At 46.4% G+C, this 24,185-nt stretch overlaps 2 protein-coding genes across 4 annotated transcripts in view; one reads left to right on the top strand and one right to left on the bottom strand.

Moving 5' to 3' along the window:
• COG1 (component of oligomeric golgi complex 1) overlaps positions 1-7,597 on the top strand; it is a 13,304-nt gene extending 5,707 nt beyond the window's left edge. For both annotated transcript variants that reach the window (XM_004749058.3, XM_013054473.2), the window contains 10 exons: positions 57-210; positions 1,150-1,360; positions 1,721-2,512; positions 3,348-3,494; positions 3,960-4,121; positions 4,925-5,052; positions 5,527-5,635; positions 6,063-6,172; positions 6,249-6,327; positions 7,408-7,597. In XM_004749058.3, coding sequence (XP_004749115.1) covers positions 57-210; positions 1,150-1,360; positions 1,721-2,512; positions 3,348-3,494; positions 3,960-4,121; positions 4,925-5,052; positions 5,527-5,635; positions 6,063-6,172; positions 6,249-6,327; positions 7,408-7,545 — 2,030 coding nt within the window. In that variant the 3' untranslated portion in view covers positions 7,546-7,597. The remainder of the gene's footprint in view (positions 1-56; positions 211-1,149; positions 1,361-1,720; positions 2,513-3,347; positions 3,495-3,959; positions 4,122-4,924; positions 5,053-5,526; positions 5,636-6,062; positions 6,173-6,248; positions 6,328-7,407) is intronic.
• Positions 6,436-24,182, bottom strand: FAM104A (family with sequence similarity 104 member A). Of its 2 annotated transcripts, XM_004749051.3 has the most exons (4): positions 23,877-24,182; positions 19,526-19,625; positions 10,847-10,909; positions 6,436-8,854 (listed from the first exon to the last, which is right to left on the bottom strand). In XM_004749051.3, the coding sequence occupies exons 1-4, from the start codon at positions 24,095-24,097 to the stop codon at positions 8,612-8,614; spliced, it is 627 nt and encodes a 208-aa protein (XP_004749108.1). In that variant the 5' UTR covers positions 24,098-24,182; the 3' UTR covers positions 6,436-8,611. The 2 variants fall into 2 exon arrangements, with proteins under 2 accessions (XP_004749108.1, XP_004749109.1); XM_004749052.3 differs by lacking the exon at positions 10,847-10,909 and having other exon boundaries at positions 23,877-24,169.
• Between the last annotated feature and the right edge of the window lie 3 nt (positions 24,183-24,185).

Genomic DNA, 24,185 nt, shown 5'->3' with positions numbered 1-24,185 from the left:
TTTAACATGCCTTTCAAAGGACGGCCCGGATGACTTGTCACTGGGCCTTCTCTTAGGAAAGGGCACCGGCGCTCTGCAGGAGATGAAGCTCTGCAGCTGGTTCAGACACCTGCCGGCATCTGTCGTCCACTTCCAGCCGGCGCTCCGGACCCTGGCGCAGCCCATCAGCCAGGAGTACCTGAAAGACACGCTGCGGAGATGGATCCACATGTGAGTAGCCAGAACTTTCCTGAGGCCGGCAGGGACCACCCATGCAGCCACACGAGGGCCAGTGAGGCCACTGAGAAAGGAGGGAGAGACGTGATCATCCAGAGAGTGCTCTGCATGTGCCCTCTGGGTCGTACCAATCACTGGCTCAGCCTGTCTTTTAAATAAATTAAATTAAAAAAAAAGAAAAAGAAAAGAAAAGCAGGACTCCACTCGAAAACCTCTACCTGGGTCCCCACATTAGTACTTGTATGTCTCAGGGTTTTTATAAATATGTATAAACAGCATTTCTGGTGAAGTTGGGTTGGGGGTGAGGTCCACCCTCGTCTCTCTGAGGTATCTGTTTGGAAGGAAGTCTAGAGCCCCCTGGAATGGCTTCACAAACCACTGCATTTAAATAAAAACTTAAGAGTGGCTGAACTCTTACACAGAATATTAAATCCTGTAGGTAATACCTGAAAGACGACCTCATTTTTGGTTCTTCACAGTTGGGGCTAACCGGCCCCCATTCCAGGGGGCTCTAGACTTCCTTCCAAACAGATACCTCAGGGAGGCGAGGGTGGACCTCACCCCCAACTTCACCAGAAATGCTGTTTATACATATTTATAAAAACCCTAAGAGATACAAGTACTAATGTGGGGACCCAGGTAGAGGTTTTCGAGTGGAGTCCTGCTTTTCTTTTTTTTTTTTTTTTTTAATTTAATTTATTTAAAAGACAGATCACAAGTAGGCAGAGAGGCAGGCGGAGAGAGAGAGAAACAGGCTCCCTGCTGAGCAGAGAGCCCGATGCAGGGCTCCATCCCAGGACCCTGGGATCATTACTGGAGCCGAAGGCAGAGGCTTTAACCCACTGAGCCACCCAGGCGCCCCTGCTGCTCTTCTTAATAAAGGTGTGAAAACCGTGAATCTAATCAGATCCAAGAAAAATGATTTTGTCGCAGGTGTAACGAAGACATTAAAAACGGGATCACCAACCTGCTTACGTACGTGAAGAACGTGCAAGGTCTCGCAGGGGTCCGCGATGCCATATGGAAACTACTTACCAGCGAATCCACCAGTCACAGCTGGGAGGTGATATGTGAGCGGCTTCTCGAGAAGCCGCTCTTGTTCTGGGAGGATCTGATGCAGCAGCTGTTCCTGGACCGATTACAGGTGAGGAGATCACATGGTCCGGGTGCTCCTGGCCAGTCCTAGTACAAGCTTTTGACTGGGGGAACTTGGGTCCCCTCCTGAGTGTACTCTTTCTCGGCTGACTGACTTAGGGATGGCTCTTCTGGAAAATGAACCATAGAAATGAGCAGAGATCCAGACTCTGGTGCAGAACGAGACCACGCCTCTGTCACCTGATCGGGAACGCGTCTGTAGCCATCAGTGACGACTCCTTTCTCTGCCACCACTGCGTCATCCTCCTGAGCATGCTGGAGAACACGCAGAGTGCCGGGATGGACTGCCGCTTGGGGCAGATTTCCTGACAGGAGTCCTGACTGGAACTCCTCTCTTGCTTTCTTTCAGACTCTGACCAAAGAAGGGTTTGACTCCATCTCCACCAGCTCCGAGGAGCTGCTCGTCTCGGCCCTGCAGGAGCTTGAGGGCAATGCCAGCAGCTCCAGTTCCAATAAGCACATCTACTTTGAGCACAACATGTCTCTCTTCCTGTGGTCCGAGAGCCCACAAGACCTGCCTCCTGACGCCGCCTGGGTGAGCGTGGCGCACCGAGGGCCCTTGGCCAGCAGCGGGCTCTCCATGAAAGCACAGGCCATCAGCCCTTGTGTCCAGAACTTCTGCTCTGCACTGGATTCTAAACTGAAGGTGAAGCTGGATGACCTCCTGGCTTACCTCCCCTCCACGGACACGTCCCTGACCAAGGACATCTCCCCCGGGCCTGCCAAGGGCTGTGCCTTCGACAGGTATGCGGATGCTGGGACCGTGCGGGAGACGCTGCAGACCCACTCGGTGGCATGCATCAAGCACATCACAGAGCGCGTCCAGGCAGAGCTGCAGGGCGCCGAGCAGGCCATGCAGGGGCAGCAGGATGTCCTCGGCGGTGTCAAGTTGCCTGCGGTGCTCTTCATGGCCAGACTCTGCCAGTCTCTGGGAGACCTGTGTCCCCATCTGAAGCAGTGCATCTTGGGAAAATCAGGGAGCTCCGAGAAACCTGCAAGGGATCCCAGGGCTCTGAAAAAACAAGGAAAGGGGAAAACACAGGAAATAATTCCTGTGGAGACCAAGTGGCAGGAAGTTAAGGAACTCCTCCTCCAGCAGAGCGTGATGGGCTACCGTGTCTGGAGCTCAGCAGTTGTGAAGGTGAGTGACTCGCACACCGTCTTCCTGTGCTCACCAGGCAGCCCCATCCTGCCTCCCTTCCGTCATGTTCCAGGCTGGCCAGCGCAGGCAGGTCTTTTTTTCTTTTGAGAAAAATTCAATAAAACCTATTTTATTTTATATCTCTGTGATGTACCTGTAAGTATTGAACTAGGGAGATGTCAGTTGTAACAAAGATGGCATGTGTAGCTTTGGCATAGCTTGACTTTCCAGTCTACTTCTATTTTTTTTTTTTAATTTGTTTCTTTAAATTCAGTTAATTAACATACAACGTATTACTGGTTTCAGAGGTACAGGGCTGGAATTCATCAATCTTACATAATACCCAGTGCTCACTGCGTCGCGTGCTCGAGGGAGTAAGAGTTCTTACTTCAGATGCTTCCACTTCTCTGGGGTAGTGAGACAGCACAGATGTAAAAACCTTTTCCATTCAAATGTTTAGCCTAGATTTTATAGACACAAACTCTGGCCTTTTGTCCTTCCATCTGATAAGAATGACAGACCTCCCTGGACAAGGGTCTAAATTCCCCCCTCTTCCACCCAAATGTCCTATTTCCTGCAGTCTCCCCTGGTGTCTTCAGGGGTGGCCCCTGACATGTGTAAGGTAGTTACTACAAAATTCCCAAGGCTGACGTAACCAGCCTGAGAGTGACGTAACCAGCCTGAGAGTGACGTAATCAGCCTGAGAGTGACGTTTCCACTTGCCACCCTGCACGTGACTGAAGCAGCAGAAGCTGGGCTGAAGAGAACTCAAGTAGTTTGAGATAGTCCGTAAAGGAGCTGAGTGGCCTGTTGGTTATCTGCCTTTTATTACCAGGTTTTGGCTCATGGATTCACCCAGTCGTTACTTTTGGATGATGCCGGCTCAGTCCTGGCCACAGCCACCAGCTGGGATGAACTAGAAATCCAAGAGGAGGCCGAGTCCGGCAGCAGTGTCACGTCCACAATCCGACTTCCTGTACAGGTGAGCGGGTGCCCCCAGGAGAGCACCTATGGGATGGACTGGGCCAAACAGCCCGCTCTGCAGAGAGGAAAAAGACAGGAACATCAGGCAAAATACAGCTTCCTCAAAGAGCCAAAAGTGGTATTGGTAACTTTCTGCCATGGGAGGAGTAGACATTGGGCCAAGTAGGTAGTGGACTGTCAGCTAATGATTATTTCCTGTGTAGCCTGGGCTCTGCTTGTTGGAGAGCTGCTCGCCCCAAAGTGAAAACAGCATAACACATAATGCCACCTGCCAGGTCAGCCCCCAGCCACCAGAGCAGTGACAGCGATGGTCACTTTTATCTATTAACTGGCCAGCTTGGAGGGGGTGCCTGGGAGGTCCAGGTCCTGGAGCATGAGCCTAGTAAGGATTAGTGGACCCACTTTTACCACGTCTCATTCAGTGGCAGCAGGTCACTGACTCGACAGTCCTTTGTTCTTGTAGCCATCCTGGTACGTCCAGTCCTTCCTGTTTAGCCTCTGCCAGGAAATTAATAGGGTTGGAGGCCACGCTTTGCCAAAAGTGACACTGCAGGAGATGCTGAAAAGCTGTATGGTCCAAGTGCTGGCTGCCTATGAGAAACTTGCAGAAGAAAAACAGGTGAAGGTAGGTGTTTGAATTTTTTCCCTCTAAAAACCTGATGTTTTTTCCCTCGGGTTTGGGCAGTTCCCAGCAAGGATTCCAAGTGTCTACACTCAGTGCAGGCTAATCGGCTAATCGGTAGTGGCTTCCCGTTCTGCAAGTTCATCATGCCCCCTCCCCAGCATCAAGCAGGTCCGTACTAAAAGGCAGTTCAGTGGGAAGGGAAAAAGGCCTGGTGTCCAACCCCAGCACTGCCGCGTATGTGCTGTAGCCTTGGACAAATCACGAAGCTTTCTTGGTTTTTCTGGGGTCAAGTGTGGTCACTTGGAGAACTGCTTGGGAGGAGTGGCGGGTGACCGTGCCCAGGGCAGCATGTGGCACACAGAGGTGCTCGCCTGAGCGAGCTCCTGTCTCCCAGCCCCCCACCGCCCTCACCCCTTCCCTGGAATATTCTGCCTGCCGTGGATCTTCCTGTTTCATTAGTGATACGTTTAAGATAGCACCAGCTCCTGACCTGGGAGAGAATTCAGGGACATCTTCTCTCCTGAGCTTCCACAAAATGCCTCTCCTTCATACAACAGATTTTTTTTCTTCAAAAAGGGCAGTCTGGAGCACCCGAAGCCTTTGTTTGAAGGTTTTCAGTTTGGTTTAAGACCAAGTTTTGAACAAAACCCATTGTTGTGACATCAAACTGCCCTTGTTGAGTACACAAAGCTGGTGCTTCTGAAGCAACAAGCTGTATCCCAAACTAAAACATGAAGCTGTTTACTCTGCTCCCGTTACAAATCCTCTCCCTTCTTGGGTGGGGACGGGAAATTCATTTGCAGAAAGAAGGCGCCTTCCCAATGACCCAGAATCGGGCCCTGCAGCTGCTCTATGATCTGCGCTGTCTCAGTGTTGTTCTGACGGCCAGGGGTGAGGAGGTGAAGACTGGCCGCAACAGACAAGACTCCAGGTACGCGTGCCCCAGCAGGCACTGCCAGGGCCGCCTCTGCTGAGGACACACAGCTCCTTTCCAGAAAGCCACCAAGAGACAGCCTCTTGTCGTGCATTAGCTGTTGGCTTTAACCAGGAAGTGCTCGCATGACCAGCTAGATGAGTAATGGCCACCTGCTGGTAAATGCCATGGTCAAGTGCGGTGGGCGGAATCTCAGGCCTCTCTCTTCTGAGTCAGCCTACCAACCCTCGGGTATAATTTGAGCCTCTGACTCTGTCGCTGACATGAGGAAGGAAAGGACTTCACTCAGACATCTCAGCAGGCAGGTTAAAACTTTTGAGGATTACCCAAGCCTGATGGGCAGTGACAAGTGCTACCAAGCCAGCAAGTAAGAATAAATCCAAATACGGGGTTTCATTAGCACTGAAATGCCATTAAGGTTGGGTTTTGACCTAAAAAAAATGTGAAGAATAATCATACTCCTCTTTCCAGACTTGAGAAAGTGGCTGACTATCTAGAGGCGCTCATTGACCCATTTGACCTGGATGTTTTCACGCCGCACCTCAACAGCAACCTTAACCGCCTGGTGCAGCGAACTTCTGTAAGTCCCAGACGTGCTCAGCATGAACGCAGAGCCGCGGGCTCAGACGGCGGTGTGAATCCGCTCCAGCCCTTAGTACTCCGGCTGGCAGCTTCGGCAGCGTCGGGAGGGGGCCGGGATGCAAATAGCTCAGGTTAGTTGGAAGGACTGAAAGAGGATTAGGTTAAAATCTCACTGCAGAGGCCGCCGTGATCGCAGCCCTCCAGCTGTAGGTAAGGATTAACGAGGTTTTATCGAGGCCTCGGAAAGAGCGATGTGACTCTGGGATTCTGACCTGTGGGCAGTGAAAAAGGTAATTCTAAAGCGTAAACATGCTGCAAGGAACATTCCCCAAAAGGACAGTGAGAAACAAGAGAAGGGATTTTCTCTTTTTAATTGGACAGGGACAAGCCCTGCCTGTCCCTGTGCCCCACTTCCTGTCTGTCAGGTTCTGTTCGGACTGGTCACTGGAACAGAGAATCCTTTCACCCCCCGGAGCTGCACATTCAACTCGCAAGAACCCCATAACATACTGCCGCTGGCGTCGAGTCAGATCAGGTGAGGAGCCAGAGCTTGTGTGAGGGCCCCCGAGCTTCCTGTTCATGCCACTGAAATTCTTCATCTTGTCTTGGAGGTTTGGCCTTCTTCCACTGAGCATGACAAGTGCCCGAAAGGCCAAATCAACCAGCAGAAACATCGAAACCAAAGCCCAGGTAAGTGCCGAGAGCAAAGGGCATACCCGGGGGATCCGGTCCCTGTCTCCCACCAAACCGCCCGATGAGCTCCCCTTTCAGTAATCGATAAAGAACCGGAGGACAAAATGCACTAATGCTGCTTTTAATGGCGGCGCAATATAGAAGTACAAGGTTTCACTAGCTTGAGCTGAGAGGAGTTTTAAACGATGCCCATTTATACTATCAAGTAGCCTCATAATAGAGACGTTATCTCAGGCTGCCAAGGCTGTAGAAAACAGGACAGGATGGAGTTTATTTCTTGCTGTTCGCAGGGTGGAAGAGGTAACCGCTTAACCCAGCACTACCACTGTACTTGTTTAGAAAAAAACAACTTGTTTTGTTGCAGTGGCTTCATCTTCCTAGTTCTTGCAGTTGGGTGGGGAGAAAAGGGAATTTGCTTCCTCGAGTTTGACATGTTGTTAATACACGTTTTATTTCAGTCGACTGCCATCTCTTAGGCCCGCAGGAGCCCTCCTGGGTATTTCTGAGTTGTGTCGTGTACGCGTGTGCTTGAGCCCAGACGGCTTGTCTTCTCATAGCATCTAGTTCTGTTTGCTTTCCTCTTGGGACAGAATATGCTAGCAATGTGTCCTTTCCACTTTCCCTGCCATCAAACCCAGTAGGACCAAACTTTGCCTCAAACATCTGGTTGTACAACATGGGAGGCGAGAGTGAAAAAGCACAGGCTCCCCGCCCAGGCCTTCCCCTCCGCAGGCCGGGGCGGCTGGAGCTCCCCCAGAACCCTGACTCTCTGCTTCAAGTACTGACCTATAAGTTCTGTCCGTAGGAGAGGCTCAGACCACAGAAAGGAGGTACCTATGTTTACCCTTTTCCTAGGATAGTCCTCCTCTTCAAATGTTCATTCTGTCCCATAAGATCCCATTTTGTCCCCTATGTCCTTTGTCAGGGTTGACAAAGCACAGAGTCCCCTGGCTAGAGCTATCCATGCTTCTGAGATCCGCTTGTGTGTGCCGTGTGGACTCCGCGTGCCGTGGCGGGTGTGAGCAGGCAGGAGGGTCTGGGTAGACTCTAAGGCACTTTCCTCTACATGCATGGCAGGTTGTCCCCCCGGCACTCTCCCGAGCGGGTGACCCAGCACAGCCTGGCTCCTTGTTCCGACAGCTGGTCAGTGAGGAAGAAGACGCGTCCACGCCTTCGTTGTTCAAGCTAGGTTGGCTCTCTAGTATGACTAAATAACACGGGAACATATCCGTCTCTCTCTAAATAAATACTACATCATTTCTGCTAACGGTGCCTCTGCTTGTTTGTTTCTAAGCCACACCAGTCTTTCCAGTTTCAACAGTGGAATGTGGCCACCCAGTACCATTAGGGGTTTCTTTACGCATACAGTGACTCCTTGTCCAATGGTTTCACAACACTTGTGACTTGAGACAGCAGTTCAGATAGCTTACAGTCGGTCAGCATTCCCCAGCGCCTTAGTTCTTGAACCCCAAAGCGGATTCCCAGCAAGATCACGGAAACTGCTGATAGAACAAGTCAGTGAGTGAGACAAAGGTCATTACATACTCCTCAACTGTCCGAACTGTGCCCTGTTTCCTACTAAGTCTGAGATGGAGGCTTTGGAGTAACGGTAGCGGAAGTGAGCCGGGTATACAAGTCTGAAAGACATTCTCTCTGGAAATACAAATATATAACAAAGAGAGAAGATAGTTACTAGCAAGGCTGCTTCACTGACACAGTCTAACTTGGATCTGATTGTTCTCCTGTTACAGAGGAGAGAGTACTTTCAACAGGACGTCTACATACTAAGAGGTAGTATGGCAATTAGTTTCAGTGCAAGACTGAATCAAGCTTTCTGTATTTTGGAAAACAACTTAGGTTTTTTTCATGGAAACTAGATACTCTTTACTAGTTTATTGAATTTAAAAAATTGAAGATCCCGCATTTTTTAAAAGGCCTTTTTACATAAAGTAGAATTTCTAATTGACAGATCTGGAAATCGGTCTGAACTGGACAAACTATGGATTCAACACACAGATGAGATTTCCTCATACCATTACCTCGACATGGATTTGAGACCCACCCTCAAAAGAATCCTATAAAAAATTGCTTCAAAGCCCCTTTGAAATCGCAATAGTGCAGCAAAACCACAAGTAAACAACGGCCTGTTGACCTGTTATTTCAAATATAGACTGAAAAGCCAACAGGCATATTTTTGTGCAATTTTTTAAAACATCGTAAGTTGAAATATCAAATCTGCACAGCGCTGTCCCTTCACAGAAGGCAAGAAACTGCCGGCACATCATGTCAGAGGCCGTCCTCGGTGCTGTAGGCTGTGAAAGTGGGCCTCCTTCAGGGTCTGGTTGATGTGGAAGTAAGGGCCTTGGCACAGTGCAGACTGCTCAGGAACAGGCTGAGGGGTGTTGGGGCCGGACCCGGCAGCCATGTGGCTCAAGCCGCTCTCCGGCCCGCTCGCCCTGTCCGGGCTGTTGATGCTGCTGCTGCTGCTGCTGCTGCTGCTCCCACCGCTGTCGCTGCTTGAAGACTGGAAGGAAGAAGAAACAGGACGGCGATTAGGCTGTTTGGTTTCTTAAGAACTTCTGTGGTGTCATTTATAATACCCCGTGTAAGAGCTCCTTCCCGTTGGGTGTGAGGAGCAGCGGCACCAAAATCAGTGGCTTTGCAGCTAGACAAAGTACGCGCACCTACGATACGTCATTGCATCCCTGTGACTGTCTCGTAAGGCTGAGTGGGATTAGGATCCCCCTCACACTCCCGGAAGCGGCAGGGTCCAGGTTCGGGCCTTCAGACTGCAAAGCTCTTCAACTACATCCTAATTCCTTTCACATCTTCTCTACCTGCTTTCATCATTCATTTCAAAGGAGGAAGTTCTCCGCCTCCAAGGGAAATGTATCAACCACGGGGACAGGATTTAAGTGTCATTAACACAACATGGCTTCTGGCCACGAGTTTTAAAAACATCTGAGACAGTTTCCTGGTTCTCATCTCAGGGACACAAAATGGTATTCTCTGAACGCAGAACACCTATCTTGAAAAAGTACAACGTACTTCTTCTAAAGTTACAATGGCAATTCTGCAGTTTGACATATGTGTGCACGTGTGCCTTATTTCTTTTTTTTAGTGTAACAAATATGATTCGGTGTCTTAGTTGTCTTGAAGAAACTACTCAGAGATCCCTAAAAACTAGGGTTCTCAAAACATAAGGCAATGGTAAGAATCCCTTTCAGAATGATGGTTTATTTTACAATTTAAGTATTGCATTTCAAATAAATGACCGACAGTGCCCTTCCTCCATTCATAACTCAGCCCGGTACTATAGTGGAAAGAATCAATGCATGAGAAAGTTAGGATTCTAGTAATTAATAATCTGGTGCGCACTTTTCTTAACTTCACCCTTAGATCTATCTAATTCGGGCTTCCTTATACAAAGACATTCGTTTTGGAAAGTCTGCATGCAACTCTGTAAAGTCTATACATAAGACAGACTGGGGAAAAACTGGCCATAGTATTCAAATGGAGGGATTAAGTTGCTTCTTGCTTTCCTACCCTTTACTGTAAGTCTTACAATGTGGTTATTATGTATCTTTACTATAAAAATATATAAATTATGTTTCCAGATAGATACTTTAAAAGTGATTTTTTAAAATACTAGTTTATCCATTTTTGAGCAAAAGTTGCACCTAACAATATGCACAGAAACATGTCTGAACCAGGAGAGAAAGCAATGTCCCTGAAGGGTATCTGTTCTTCCTAAGACGTAAAGGAGAAACACCATGGCCCATAAGTCATCTGGAGCTACTTCACAGCATACACATCCCATTGCCCACATGTGGTGAAAGACCACCTGTATGTCTTCCACAAAAAACCACAAACAGGAAGAGCACTGTGAAGGGCTGAATGGAGTCAGATCGCAGGATTAGCAGCAGCAGCCGCAATTAAAGACCAGGAGGCCTGGGTGGCCAAGTGGGCTAAGTCACTGCCTTTGGCCCAGGTCAGGATCTCAAGGTCCTGGGATGGATCCTGCTCGGTGGGGAATCTGCTTCTACCTCTCCCTCCCCCTCCCAGTGCATGCTTTCTCTCTCAAATAAATAAAAAATCTTTTTAAAAAAATGTACTTAAAGACTTTCGAAGTAAAATACAATTCAAAACCAAAAACTGTCTTCCATAAAAGCTGCTCCTGGGTGCCTGGGTGGCCCAGTTGGTTGAGCGACTGCCTTCAGCTCAGGTCATCATCCTGGAATCGCAGGATGGACACCCCACATCAGGCACCCTGCTCGGCAGGGGGTCTGCTTCTCCCTCTGACCTTCCCCCTCTCATGCTTACTCTCTCTCATTCTCTCTTTCAAATAAATAAATAAAATCTTAAAAAAAAAAAAGGGGGAAAGAAATATTAAAAAAAAAAAAAAAAAAAGCTTCTCCTAACGTAGAGGTGAGCAGCCCCTGTGTGTGGAGCTCCTGCACCTGGTAAGGTCGTGAACAGTTAACGAGTCAGCTACTACACTAAATATGAAACCCACCGCGCAGAACACTTTGTTTCCTCTTAGTCTGTTTTCTTTACTGTTTTTCGTTACAGGTACTGTCTGAAAATTAAGGCAAGAACTAGAATCAGTTTCTAGTAAGTCAAGTTTCCATCTCAAAATTTACTTCACACTATAATAGCAAAAGTGACACTATTCTGAGAAAGGGTAAAAGTTCTTTAAACAGGTTAGAAAAAATTTCTCTACAATACCATGAAAAGTGAAAAGACATACCTGTGATTTCTAGTCCGTTTTAAAAATCTTGCATAAAAACATGTTTTATACCAACTTTACAAAGACAGGTACACAAATGGTTAACGTGGCTTTGTTTATAACGGTGAAAAAGTGAGAATCACCTCCATGTTCAATAACAGAGAAACTGATTATAACACATATATATAAAATATACCCCATAAATTATAGTTGTTAACAATGAAACTCTACTCAGCTATTAACAATAATAGAGGTGTATATATATATATACCAGGAAAGACATCTCCAACATTTTTTTTACAGGTTGCAAAACTGTATGTACAGAATGCCAGCTGGCTTTTTAAATGTTTTTCTTTAGTATAGACATCTACATACACCAAAAACAGTCTGGAAGGATATATATGCGAGAATATTTAGAATTTGGACCTTCCATTTTTTACAGTATTTTTATTTTCTATAGCTTCTACAAAAAAAGATTTTCTGTGGGAAGCAAATTGGTCATAAGTAAGAGAACTAAATGTTGCTACAAAGCAGATCGAATCTTCAGGTACTTCTAACTTCAAGACAGAGAACTTAAAAAGTACACTGATGTTGTAAGATTTGCAGAAGACTGTTTTTTTCCTCCTTTAAGAACCTCTAAAACTGCTTCAGTTGTATTCACTTGCATTGAGTGGGCTGATGCTATTTTGAAACTAATAGAAGACGGACTATCTGAACCCAAGAATCAGGGTTAATGGCCTCTACGTGTTATTTTAACCTTTACAAAACGTTACCTACGTACTACGGCCATCAAAGGTAAAACCAAAACATCTCTGCAAAAGACACGTTGGTTCCTATTTTCTACCACTTGTGACCAGTCTTTCCACTACGAGGGAAGCTTTTAGGAGTATCTCACTCTCTAGGGATGAACCAGGGGTTTTGAAACTGCAGCCAGCATAGGAAAAGAAAACAGAGTGAAATATGAAAAGGGGAACCACTCAGTGAAACTTGTTTTACTGCTCATGAATATATTTAGTGTGTGCTGGGTCACAAAATAAAACACTCCTGTGGGAGAGGGTCAAAGAAGTTGGGAAGTTATTGTCTGTCTGAACAGTCAGTCAGGCCTACTTTATGGGACAAGAGAAAGACCATTATTTTCTCCTAACCCTAAAAAGTAAGCCTCTGTCCACGTTTTAAGATCTGCACAGAAGTTGAACATTTTGTTATAAAACAAAAAAACTTGAGATGGAAAGAGAAACTGTATTTTCCTCACTTAGTGGATCTCTGCAGTATCACAGTGCTTGGGAGGGCGCACCCTTTACAGTACACGGTTTTAAAAATTACAGCTGCTAAACTGGGACAGAAATAGTTACCTCATTACTAATACTGTTCTTAAGAAGTCTTTTCTCAGACTTGGGGACTAAGAAAGAGTCGTCGAACTGTCCCCTGCACCTCAGGGAGCCCACTCAGCAGACCACGCGTCCCGGTGGGCGGTTACAAAGCTCCTTCTCTTTCCTCTGGACTTCGGTTTAGGCTTCCTGCTGACATCTGACCCAGGTATTTTCAAGACAGACTGACATCACAAATCGAAAGAGAATTAAGGTCACACTCCGTGAAATAAAAACCATCTACACGTACAAGCACAATAAAGTTAAACTTGTGCCAATTCCAACCAACAGGGTCTCTCTAAATGCACCAAGGCAACTGCTAGTCCATGGAGAAGATCTGCGTGCACAGCGAGGGCTCTAGGTTCGCCTGCGCACTCGTGAGCTCCACCAGGGCGTCCCTCTAAGTGCAGATGCCAGGGCAGGCGGAGAAGAGAACGATCACGACTCAGCCTATTCGGGAATCACCCGTGCGCTGTTTTAAAATGTGCACCTGCCAGGGCCCCACGTGGCTCTGGAAAACCTGGCTCGAGCGTGCACAGACTGTTCTGAAGGCCAAGCACTGTCCACACAAATGTCCCCGTGCCTGCTGTGTACAAGATGGCAATTTCACTAGGGCGGCTTAATCATTCAACAGGAATGTGCTGGGCTTGACCGAGACTATGCTGGCAGCCCAGCCATGGAGGACAATCCTCGTGTCACCGCTCCAGCCGTGACGGCAATCTAGCAACAGGTGCTGAGAGAACTAGGAGAGCCTCCGTAAAATGAAAAGTATCTGACCCGGGTCTAGAAGATGGGGAAGCGTTGCCGCAAGCAGGCCGTGGCCAAACGAGAGCACAGGAGGAGCAAATCAGAAGGAAGGAATGTCTGGGGAGGGAAAGCTAACAGTGTGGTGTGGCGGGCCACCCCAGGCACAGTCAGTCTGACAAAATATCCAGGAGGGGTTACAGCTCGATGATCAAGCGCCCTGAAGTCCGCACCTAAGACCGGTTCGGAGCTCTGCGCAGAAGGGAGGGCCCCAGGCTTCAAGCAGGAGAGCAGGAAGGCAGGCCCACAGCAAAGCAAATCAAAGGGGATGCGCCACAGCCCAAAGGGAGACGGGAGCAAGGAATGAAGGAGACAAGTGAGCTGGCAAGGACTGCTGAGTGGGGAGAGCACGGCGAGCCTTGAGGACGGTTCAGGGGCTTTGGGAAGGAAACCGGATCAAGGGAGGGAAGAAGGGGAGGCAGGCGGGACCCCAGCCAGCCGGGCTGAAGGGACGGGCCGGCTGCAGGGAAAGGTGGGGCGGAGCCTGCGGGCGGGCTGGGGGTGGCAAGGGGACCCACGAGGAAGGGACAGATACCTCTGTGGGCTCGTGTCCGGGGACACCATGCTGGAGAGACTGTAAGAGAAGGGAGGCGTATGAGGGAGGCGTTCAGGGGCCTTGGCCAGGAGGCAGAGTAGACAAAGAAAAGCGGAGGGCCGCTTGCTCGGCAGAGAGGAGGAGCCCGTGTTGGCCCAGCTCTGCCGCAGAGGACAGGGACAGTGACGAGCTCATGGTCTCAGCCCACAGGGCTCGAATTAGACAGCAGAGGTCCAGGACCCTCGGCCTACAAGTAGTTCCATTTTCCCAAGGGGTAAATCAGTTTAAGAGGCAAGCCGTGTGTACCCGAAACAACTCTAAAGACGATCCCCGCTGATAATCTTTAGAAAGGCCTCCAGGCAGGAATATTAATTACTGAGTCCCTCTGCTTCATCAAAGGAGAGCCAGAATATATGTGTCTATTCACTACCTAGAGCTGGATGCTTTTTCTTCCTAATGAGAAAAGCAGACTGGCAGTGTATTTGATTCTCTCAAACCCCAGCTTCCCATCCCTTCCAGCTCCCCATTCACTGGTGCTTTTATGTTTATGTGAGCCTCAAAGGACTGAAGAACTCCGGCTCACCACACGCCCTTCCTAGGGTCACCATCAAGTGCCGCGTAAGTCCGCAGCAGAGGCTGGAGTAAGTGCAAGAGATGACCTTAGCCAAGCCTGTCAGAGCATCCACCGGAAAATTCTGTGCTTCCGAAGCGCCAGCAATTTCAGAGAGCTGCAGGTCTGCTATGCTATCATCAGGGAGGCTGTAAGATTCCAAATGAGTTCAGTGGGCTACTGTTATGTCTGACTACAAGGAATGACAATGCAGGCGGTCACTCTTCTGTGTCCGAGGGAGTAGCCTATCCTTTCTATGTCTGTTTCCCTTATAGGCTGAAGCAGAACTGCACGATGTTTTAAGTTCCTTCCTAACTAAAATGTCCTATGATCAATCACTTCACTGTTTTTAAAAACCAACAGGCCAAAAAATAACCCCGACCTGTAGAAAAACACGTACATGTGGGTACATACGCTCATTTCTTTACAAACCAACCACCTCGTGCAGCTTTCTATGCTGTGGGCTGAAGCGAAGTATTACTGACCCTGTGAGGACGTGCACTGTGAGCACGGTTTCTTTAAACATATGCGAAAACCAGACTCATTTTGGAAAGGCCTGTTTCTTCACTTTGAATAGACCATTTTAGAAGGTTATTTCAGAGTTCTTTTGCTATAGGGTTTTTTTATTTTTTTAAGATTATTTATTTATTTGAGAGAAGACAGTGAGAGAGAGCATGAGAGGCGAGAAGGTCAGAGTGAGAAGCAGACTCCCCGTGGAGCTGGGAGCCCGATGCGGGACTCGATCCCCGGACTCCGGGACGGTGACCTGAGCCGAAGGCAGTTGCTTAACCAACTGAGCCACCCAGGCGCCCTGCTATAGGGTTTTTAAACAGACACATACCCTAATAGTTTCATCACCAAAACCAGTTCTGTCTCTTAGAAGGCACCTACTACCCTACAACTGACTGAGGATGAGAATGGGCACAAACTGGGGCACGGCAGGGGGGGACTTCAGTCAGTTAAGTGTCTGTCTTCGGCTCAGCTCATGATCTCAGGGTCCTGGGATAGAGCCCCACGTTGGGCTCCCTGCACCGAGGGTTGTCTGCTTCTCCCTCTGCCCCTCCCCCCTGCTCTCACTCTCTCTGTCAAATAAACAAAATATTTAAAAAAGAAAGAATGGGCAAAAAACTAAAAGCCTTAAGATACTTTTAAAGAAATTATACTCAATATTCTCATTGTCATCTAAATTCACGCTATTAAAAAAAAAAATCACCTAATATTCAGCTAATTCTTAGTAGTTAAGATAAATGGACTTAGGAGAACCCTAATTGTAATGATACACGGGTTCCCTGGTTATTACTTTTTGGTCAGGTCTCCCGCAGTCGCATTAATAATACCCATGGGATTTTAGGGTTATGACATGAAAACTTTCCCCTTCTAGCAGGGAAAGATAAAGGCAGAGGCTACTCAATACTCAAGGTAAGCCACTCCTGTTGTTCCTCCACATTCTCTCACTCCTTCCTTGTTACTCTACAGTGATCTGAAAAATTAAAATGGTCTTGGTAGGTTAAAGATCTTTAAAAAAACAAACATTTAAAAATGTTCTGCTTCTAGTTACTCAGGTAGCAGCACCTTTTCCAAGGCATGCACCTTCGTGAAAGAAGCCTCGTTTATGTGGAAACATCTAGGGTATACTGTAGATAAAGATATTAAAACTGAAAGCAAAAAGCATTCCTCTACTACAAATTAAGATAAAATTCAAACCAATAAGACCAACCCTAAGAGAACAAATTTAAATAAAGTTAAATCTCGCTTGTTTTTACCCATCCAAATAATTGTCCAAGATCAGGGAATGTCACTGCCTTTGTACAGGACCCAGCAGGAGACACAAATTGATAAACGATTTCACTTTTTGCTCAATGAAGAGAAAAATGGCCTGACTTATACATTCATCTCGCACGGTGTTACAAAAAAATTTGCTCCCATACCAGTAAATTATATCTCAACTTTAAAATAGCATCCTAAGGCTCACAAGTCATTAAATACAAGTCACTGAAGTTAAGATTAAAGGTCTTCGTTTCCAACACCAATTAAGAGTTTTGAAAAAAACCTTCAGACCCCTATTTCTTCACCTTTTCTAGCTAACGATCTAAAATTGCTTTCAAGCTAATACTGTACCCAAATAAATACATAAATATTGTACCAAGTAAATAACATTTACTTGGAAAAATATTTTCCAGCTAAGACAGGAGGAGGAAAATTACCCTTCTCTGTTCCCATGATGTGAGAGAAGTCTAGGACCGAGCTGCCTCTGAATATATTTAGCAAAATCTCTCAGAACTTCCGTCCCGTATTTCGTGCAACAGCACATACCACGGTCAGGAGCAAAGGCACCAGCCAAGCTCTGGGCTCACGGACTCTGCCTCTTATTAGCTGGGTGTCTTTCGGCAAACTACTTTACTTTTCTGTGCCCCAATTTTCCCATCTGAAAAGCAGAGATAATACCGCCTACAAAAATGACAAGAAGAAAATGCACAAGTAGACTAAAAGCTTGTTTATGTAACGAATCTGGCAAGTCAGTTCACATTCTTCCCCTCCAACAGTATCTAGGGAAAGAGGGATACACTATCTCCATTTTACAGATAACTGTGATTTACTTGCGACATAATTCAAATACCTTTTCCCCCAGTACTTGACAATATTATTACATTTAGGAGAAAAATGTAATGTTGGCAATTAATTATAAAAAAAACTTTAATTTAATCCTCTCAGAATTAAAGCAAACTCCTTCCAAATGAAAGCTCTTCAAGTCACAAGAAAAAGAATTCTAAAATTACTGGAAGTATTTCAGGAAAGACACAAGAAACAGTTTCTCTTCACTCAGTTAGGCTTAAGGAAACTATCTCACTGGCCCCACCTCAGAATTTAAAAATAACATTTTGGGGGCACCTGGGTGGCTCAGTCGGTTAAGCATCTGCCTTCAGTTCAGGTCATGATCCCAGAGTCCTGGGATCGAGTCCCGCATCGGGCCCTCTGCTCAGCAGGAAGCCTGCTGCTCCCTCTGCCTGCTGCTCCCCCTGCCTGTGCTCGCTCACTCTCTCACTCTTGCTCTCTCTCTGAAAAATAAATAAAATCTTTAAAAATTAAAAAAATAATAAAAACATTTTCATTAACATTTGATTACGTTAATTTACAAAACTAACAATCCACTAATAATGAATCATTTTATTATTTTCTATTCATATACAATTATCAAAAAGCAGCCAAGTGCCCCTAAACCTGTTATTTTTGTGCTATAAACGTAACAATCTATTCCAATGGTGCAGATTCAATTATTCAGGGTTTAACTTTCCATTTTAAAGGTTTTCTCCTGCTTTTTGCTTCTCTAGCCTTCCCTCAGTTGACTCAGCCTCTCTACTGGTTAATTCCACCCCAGACAAGCACAACACAAGTGGCCACACATTCAAAGCACTGGTGACTGGTCAGTCAACAGGGCTGCAGGGGACGGCCATAACCGTCCACACGGGGTCTACCAGTGAGTTCAGATATGACAACAAATAAAAAATGCCTGCGTGGCCTATTAATTCTAACAAAGGCAGGCTAGTCCATCTTTCAGACTAATGATTACAGAGTGGTTCAGCCGCTCCATTTCTTTGAACAAGTAAGAACAAGACACATGAACCAAAACATTGAAAAACAACAATACATGGTTTGCTTCTGTGATACCAATGCTACAGGTTTTAGACAGGGAGTAAAGACCATTTTCTATAAACAGCAATTAAAACAAAACTACTAAGAGTCTTACTGAAAATACAAGATCAGAAGTGTTTCCTTTTTTTTTAAATGACAATTTATAATCCTGTTCTCAGGCATCAGAACCGTAAACAGCACAAATGATCAATACAAAAGAGTTAGACCGACAGTACCTCTGAACTAATGTAAACACCACTTGGCAGGATTTGCACAGAGACACAGGTAAAGGAACACTGATGCGGTCAAAGTAATCCCTGCACACTCTTTTCACAGACTTATAATCCAAAAGAAAAATGGAAACTCAATTGTTGTCACAGTTTTATCACTGGATGCTCAGGGAAGCCTCTAATCTCTGCTTTTCTTTCATCCTCTGATTTGTCACATTAAACAAAAGCTCAACTGCTTTTCTGTTAATCATTTTTCAAAACGTAAGAAAAAGAAAGCAGGAGAGCAGACTTTTAAAAGGGGGACAGGAGTGACAGGACCTCAAATCTCCACACCGAAGGAGCTAATCTGTACTTGTTCATTTACTGGCCCCGAACGTGTACGACCTACACATTAACGGATTTCTTCGCCCCCTGGGGGGAGTAACTCTGGATTTCCCGTAAAGACTGGATGTAGGTCAAATCCTAGTATCGAGAACTAATTAAAGTACAAATTATTTTGGTTGTGCAAAAACTGTGATACGCACAGTTCTGTGATGCACAGAGGTCTGCTCTAAGTTATGAGACTTGGGCTTGGGGATCTCTGCCAGTGAGGAACTTCTCAATAATGGTGATGACTTGTTAAGGGTCACAATTTTGCGGTAACAGAGACGTCATTTGAATGTTAGCCTCCTTGACCCCTGAAGGGCAGCCCTTGGGGTGCACACAGAAACTCTGCCACAGGTGCCACACTGAAGCTCTCTTTTCAGGAAACCAGAACTTCAGGAGCTCTTTCCTTCTCTTCCCACTCACTCCCCTCCACCCTGCCTCCCACAGGAGCTCTTTTAGAACAACATGATAAAAAAGAAGAAGAAAAGCAAAAAAAAAGCAATAACACTTAAAAATAGGATTATGTGTGCACAGACGTTATCTACTCTGAATGTTTACACAGTTTCTCATAAAGATATGTGCATGACTGCAACAAAATAAACTTAAGGATAATTAATGGCTCCTAAATTACTAGAAAATAATTGGTTCCTGAAATTCAGCTAGACAGCTCAAAGATGAGTTTTCAAAGGTCCGTGGAACTTCTAACAAGTTCTGTGTGTACTACTATGTGCAGACATACGCCACCTTGCTGGGAAGAAGGTGCACAGCTTCCTCAAAGGGGCCATGACTCAAAAAAAGTTGAAACCACCACAATCAAGTAAGATGACTTTTATTTATTCAAAGAATAATTTTAATTACAAGAAGAAACTGGGTTATTTAGCTCAAGTCAATGAAAACAGCAGAAATTCTGACCACACTTCCTACCTCTGTGTCCCAGGAATCATGAAAGACAGGATTTCTACTACTCCTTTTGGTCTGGGGGGGGAGATGATGGTCTTCTTCATTGCCATTCCTTCTCCTTTTCCTGAAATTAGATCACAGGGAGGGGAAAAAGAAAAATCCAACAATTCATCTTTTAGACACTTAAAATTGTAAATCATGACAACAAATTTGCCCTCTTTCCTGAGAAAACAGAATTCATCATACGCACTATCCCAACAGGTAAAAAGTTGGAAGTACACCATCGTTAGGCACGAAGAACGAAAATACGAAATAGCAGCAGTTGGGGCGAGCTTAAATGAGTGCAACTGATTTCTAAAAAGAAGCCTGGCGACTTTAAATGCCTCAAGCAGGTGCGGGGGGACGCTAATGACTAAGCTTCCAAATTCCACCTAACTGAGGTTATCTTCCCTCTGCGTTTCCTGAAATCCCCATTTCAGGTTACCGCATCTTACTCCCTTCCACAGGACAGTATGTAAGTCAGGAGTGGCTGTCTCTGCCCGCGTACCCCTAAAATCCTCACGAAAATGGTGCTACACAGGGAGAGCATCAGAGATTCGTGCGGTCTCTGATCTGCAGTTTTCTTTCATCCCCGATTTCCCCCCAGTTATTACATGCAACAAAAGCTCAGTGCCCCTAAAGCGTTGGATCACTCTTCCCCACCGTCACCGGAAAGGCCGCTCTGGCGCACGGTAACTCCATTATTCTCTCCGCACCACCTAGTACTGTATGTTACGTCACCAGATTATTAGAGTTTGCAGCACAAGCTGCTCAAAATTTAAAGGTTTAAGGAAAATCCACACATTTACCTCAGTGTTCTCAGATGTGCAAGAGACAAAATGTGTATGTATTCGATGAAAGAATTAAATGCTCCTGGAAGGATGTCTACGGCCCCGATTAGGAGACAGAAAATAGAAATAAATTAGAGGAGGTATCATTTGAAGGCAAACTGCCCGGAACTGTGCTATCCAATATGGCAGCCACTAGCCACATGAGGTTACTTACATTTAATTTAATATCCAGTTCCTTAGTCACACTAGCTACATTTTCAGTGTTCAAAGGCCACAGGTAGTTAGGGGCAACTGCACTGGATAGCACAGACACAGGGCATTCCCATCACTACAGAAAGTGCCACTGGACAGCACTGGCAAGAGGCCAATTTATACAAAGCAGCATAATCTACTATAAGGAAAGCTCTGAAAGATTCAAATTTCTACAGCTAGAGGAAAGACAGCTCTTGGGCAGGTACTGAATTTGAGCAAAGTATTTATTTGAGCACTGAGTATCTTCTATACAGTCGTACACTTTCTATGCCAGTAGTGTGGCATGGTAGGGCAGGCCCATAATCCCAAGGTTCTGAGTTGGAAGTCTTGATACTGGAGAACATCTAAGTTATCATCCTTAGCTCAACGCCCTGTATCTGGAGACACTCCTGTACTCGGAATACATCTATTAACGAGTGCAGACCCAGCTTAGGCTGGGAACAATACACTGTGAGTGGGTGGTTCTGATCAAGCATTAACCAACCTGCAAAGGGCTCTGGTGACCTCATTCTAAGACTCAGCCATTTCTAAGATCATCATTTCTGCTCCCTAACACTTCTCTCAGGTCACTAGATCTTAACTGCACATTACTCTTAAGTATGTGGGGGTTAAAAACTAGGTGAAAAGCAGGTTTGATACTCATTTAAATGGATGTGCTATTACCACAGATTTGAACCAAATAATTACTACTTTCACCCTAACATGACCAGAGAATCTTTTTGGAAAAGAGATGCAGTGAACAGAACAAGATCCGACAGAATGTCACATGCCACCCCAGGGAAACTCACCAAATGCTGGTCCCCAAACTCTTCTCTTACCAATATGCCAGCAACTGACTGTGCTCTGGGCAGCTGAACCACTCTAACACTTATGAGCCTGACCCCAACGGCCCAATTTCCTCACTTATAATCCATAGCACATCTTTGCAGTGACAAGAAAATGAACGTCAAGGAGGCTGTCGGACAAAAAGGATGTGAGTACAGAAAGGATGGGCTGGTTCTGCAGATTTAAACTAAACTCTGGGAAAAGTCCCATGAAATATCCCTGCCTCATAATCAGCAGCTTTCTCACGGTACCCCCAATCACCGCTGCAGGAGGCCCTCTCCTTTGGATGGTATGGATTAAGAATGAGCTTCCTGTTCTTTCTCCTTTTTCTAAGCTCTATGTAGATTCCACCCTTGAAACATTCTTCTTTCAACAATATTGTTAATGATTGCCAAGATTACAGTTTCATGTTCAACCGTATCCACAAAGTCAGATTACAGCCTTCCACATTAATACCACAGACCAGGTTATAATTTTAGCCGCCACCATATAATTGATTATGTTCTCCCCAGGCATCTAGTTACAGATTGTTGTTTAGCATCTGTTACTTTTAAGGATGGCTGATTACATCACCACTCATTTCATTTCTTTCCAGTCTTCTAGTCATCTCCTAGACACTGAGCATAAAAGAAATCTTAAGAGTATGGAGACTAGTGTTTTTCAAACTTTTTTTTTTATATAGCAAGAGAAACCTTTCTATCAGGAAAAAAAAAATCATTCAATATATATATGAAATAAAGGACTTGTTTTGGTTAAAGTAGGGGTTTCCTTGTTATACATCTACCCCTCTATGGTTATCTCAGTATATTTTATAACAGTCTGAAAAATGACCATCTCAGACCAACCCCTCATCTTCAAGTTGAGGAAACAGATCCAGGACACTGAACCGACTTGGAGATATTCTGACAACAGGAGCTGGCAGGGCTGGTCCATCACACTCCATGAAACATGGGGTGAAAAGCAGGTAAGAAACCCCTGTCCAAATCACGTGGTTTTTTTTTTAAATAGCAATGAAATTACCAGTATAAACATGTTGAGGTTATTTGTGTACTAGATAAAAGGCATCTGCTACCAGTATAAGCCCATTCAGGTTTGCTTACCCAGTGAGAGATAAAAGGAGTATTTCTGTAGGAAATATTTAGACTTTTTCAGATAGGAGACATCACAAGAGACTATTAGAAGTATAAACTGGGTTTGGGAAGGAAAACAATGACAGTTAGGTCTGGCTTACCTTGCCTAAGGAACTTGTTCCTAATTCCAATAGCAAGTCGGCCCCCAAATTCAAATCTAGTCCACTCTTACTTTCTATACAAGCAGGCTTTATGCCCCACTCACTATATACCAAAATCAATAATCCAATGCAGATATATGGGCCAACCTAGAGCTTCACTATTGGAGCAAATAACCTCAGGATGCTTTCCTTTAATTAACCATCCTCCAGAGCAAGACCTTTGTGGGAAGACTGTCAATTACATTCAAAGCCAATGAAAATATGAACAAGATTCAGCATAATCTACCAAGGGAAACCTATCTTATTCACTTGAGCGAAAGACTGGTGAACCTGGAAAGACTCGAGTAAACCAGCTGAGCTCTCTAAGTGTTTCCTCATCAGAAAAGGGACAGTGTTGGACTTAGGGATCTATAGGTTTTTCACTTCAAATTCCACCATGAGGGATTTTTCTAATTCGAAGTCAAGTTGCTTCTCTTCATTTGGGGTACCCAACCCCAACTTTCTCCTCCACACCCCCTTACAGGAGGAAACGAGAAAAGAAAGCAAGCAGGCAGCTCGATTCGACTCTATTCTGCACACGGCAAGCAAGAACAGCACCCCTAGGTGAAGACGAGGGTCCTGAGGCCACGCTTCGTGGAAAGCAGAGCTTCGCGATACAAGCCCTACCTCCCGCCTTCGGAGTCAAACGGCTCCGTATCCAAACAGTTTAGAATCCTGCCTGTCAATGCCCCAAGTCACTTTGGTCGTCTGCCCTTCCATGTTCACAACCGTCCGAGGGCCCCAATGCTTCCATCTAGCCCCATCCTTCCCTGCTGCAGAGTTCAACCCAATCCTTTCTGACCTTGGGGAGACGGCAGCTCCCCGCCACTGCCCCTCAAAGACGTCCTAGGGACTCCCTCTCAAAGATCAGACATTCCTCCCATCCCCCCACCCTCCTAAATTTAGGACAAGGAAGCTTTAGGGCCACTGTCTCTCTTCCGGGACCGTTCAGACTGCATTCCAAGTAGGGAAAAAAAGACGGGGTACGGGTGGGGGGAGACGCGGACCCAGCGAGTCACTCCTCCTAGCACCTCAGGGACCAGGTACTTGCGCATCCCTCTCCCTCTTCCCCCGGGGCCGCAGAGCACCCAAAAGGAGACCCGCAGGGCCCACGCTTGCTCGGACCCCCGCTTCGCGCGCCCTTTTGGCTCCAGCCCCGCCGAGGGGTTGGGAACGAAGGGGGTCTCTGTGGTCTCACCTGGGGCGGAGGCGCTCGCTCATGGCAGCCGGTGGAGGGGAGCGACGCGGCGCGGCTCCGCGAGAAGAGGGAACAGAGGGTGTTGTGTTCTGGCGGCCGCCACGCCCACCCCCTCGGGCCTTGGCTCTAGCCGCGGCGCGGGTGGACGCTGCCGGCGGTGAGTACCCCTCGGTGGGACCCGTACCACCGCTACTTCCGGCGTCTGCTCCGCGCCCCCCCATGTCGCAGCTGCCGTGGTACCGCCCTCTCGAGGCTGCGCAGTGGCGCGACGCGGCCGCGCCGACCGGTAACCCCGCCCACGGGAAGAGG

Source organism: Mustela putorius, unplaced genomic scaffold (assembly GCF_011764305.1).
Source record: "Mustela putorius furo isolate JIRA1106 unplaced genomic scaffold, ASM1176430v1.1 tig00000873_pilon_pilon_pilon, whole genome shotgun sequence".
Taxonomy (NCBI): domain Eukaryota; kingdom Metazoa; phylum Chordata; class Mammalia; order Carnivora; family Mustelidae; genus Mustela; species Mustela putorius.
The sequence above is the reverse complement of the archived record's forward strand: the minus strand, read 5'-3'. Positions and strand labels throughout refer to the sequence as shown.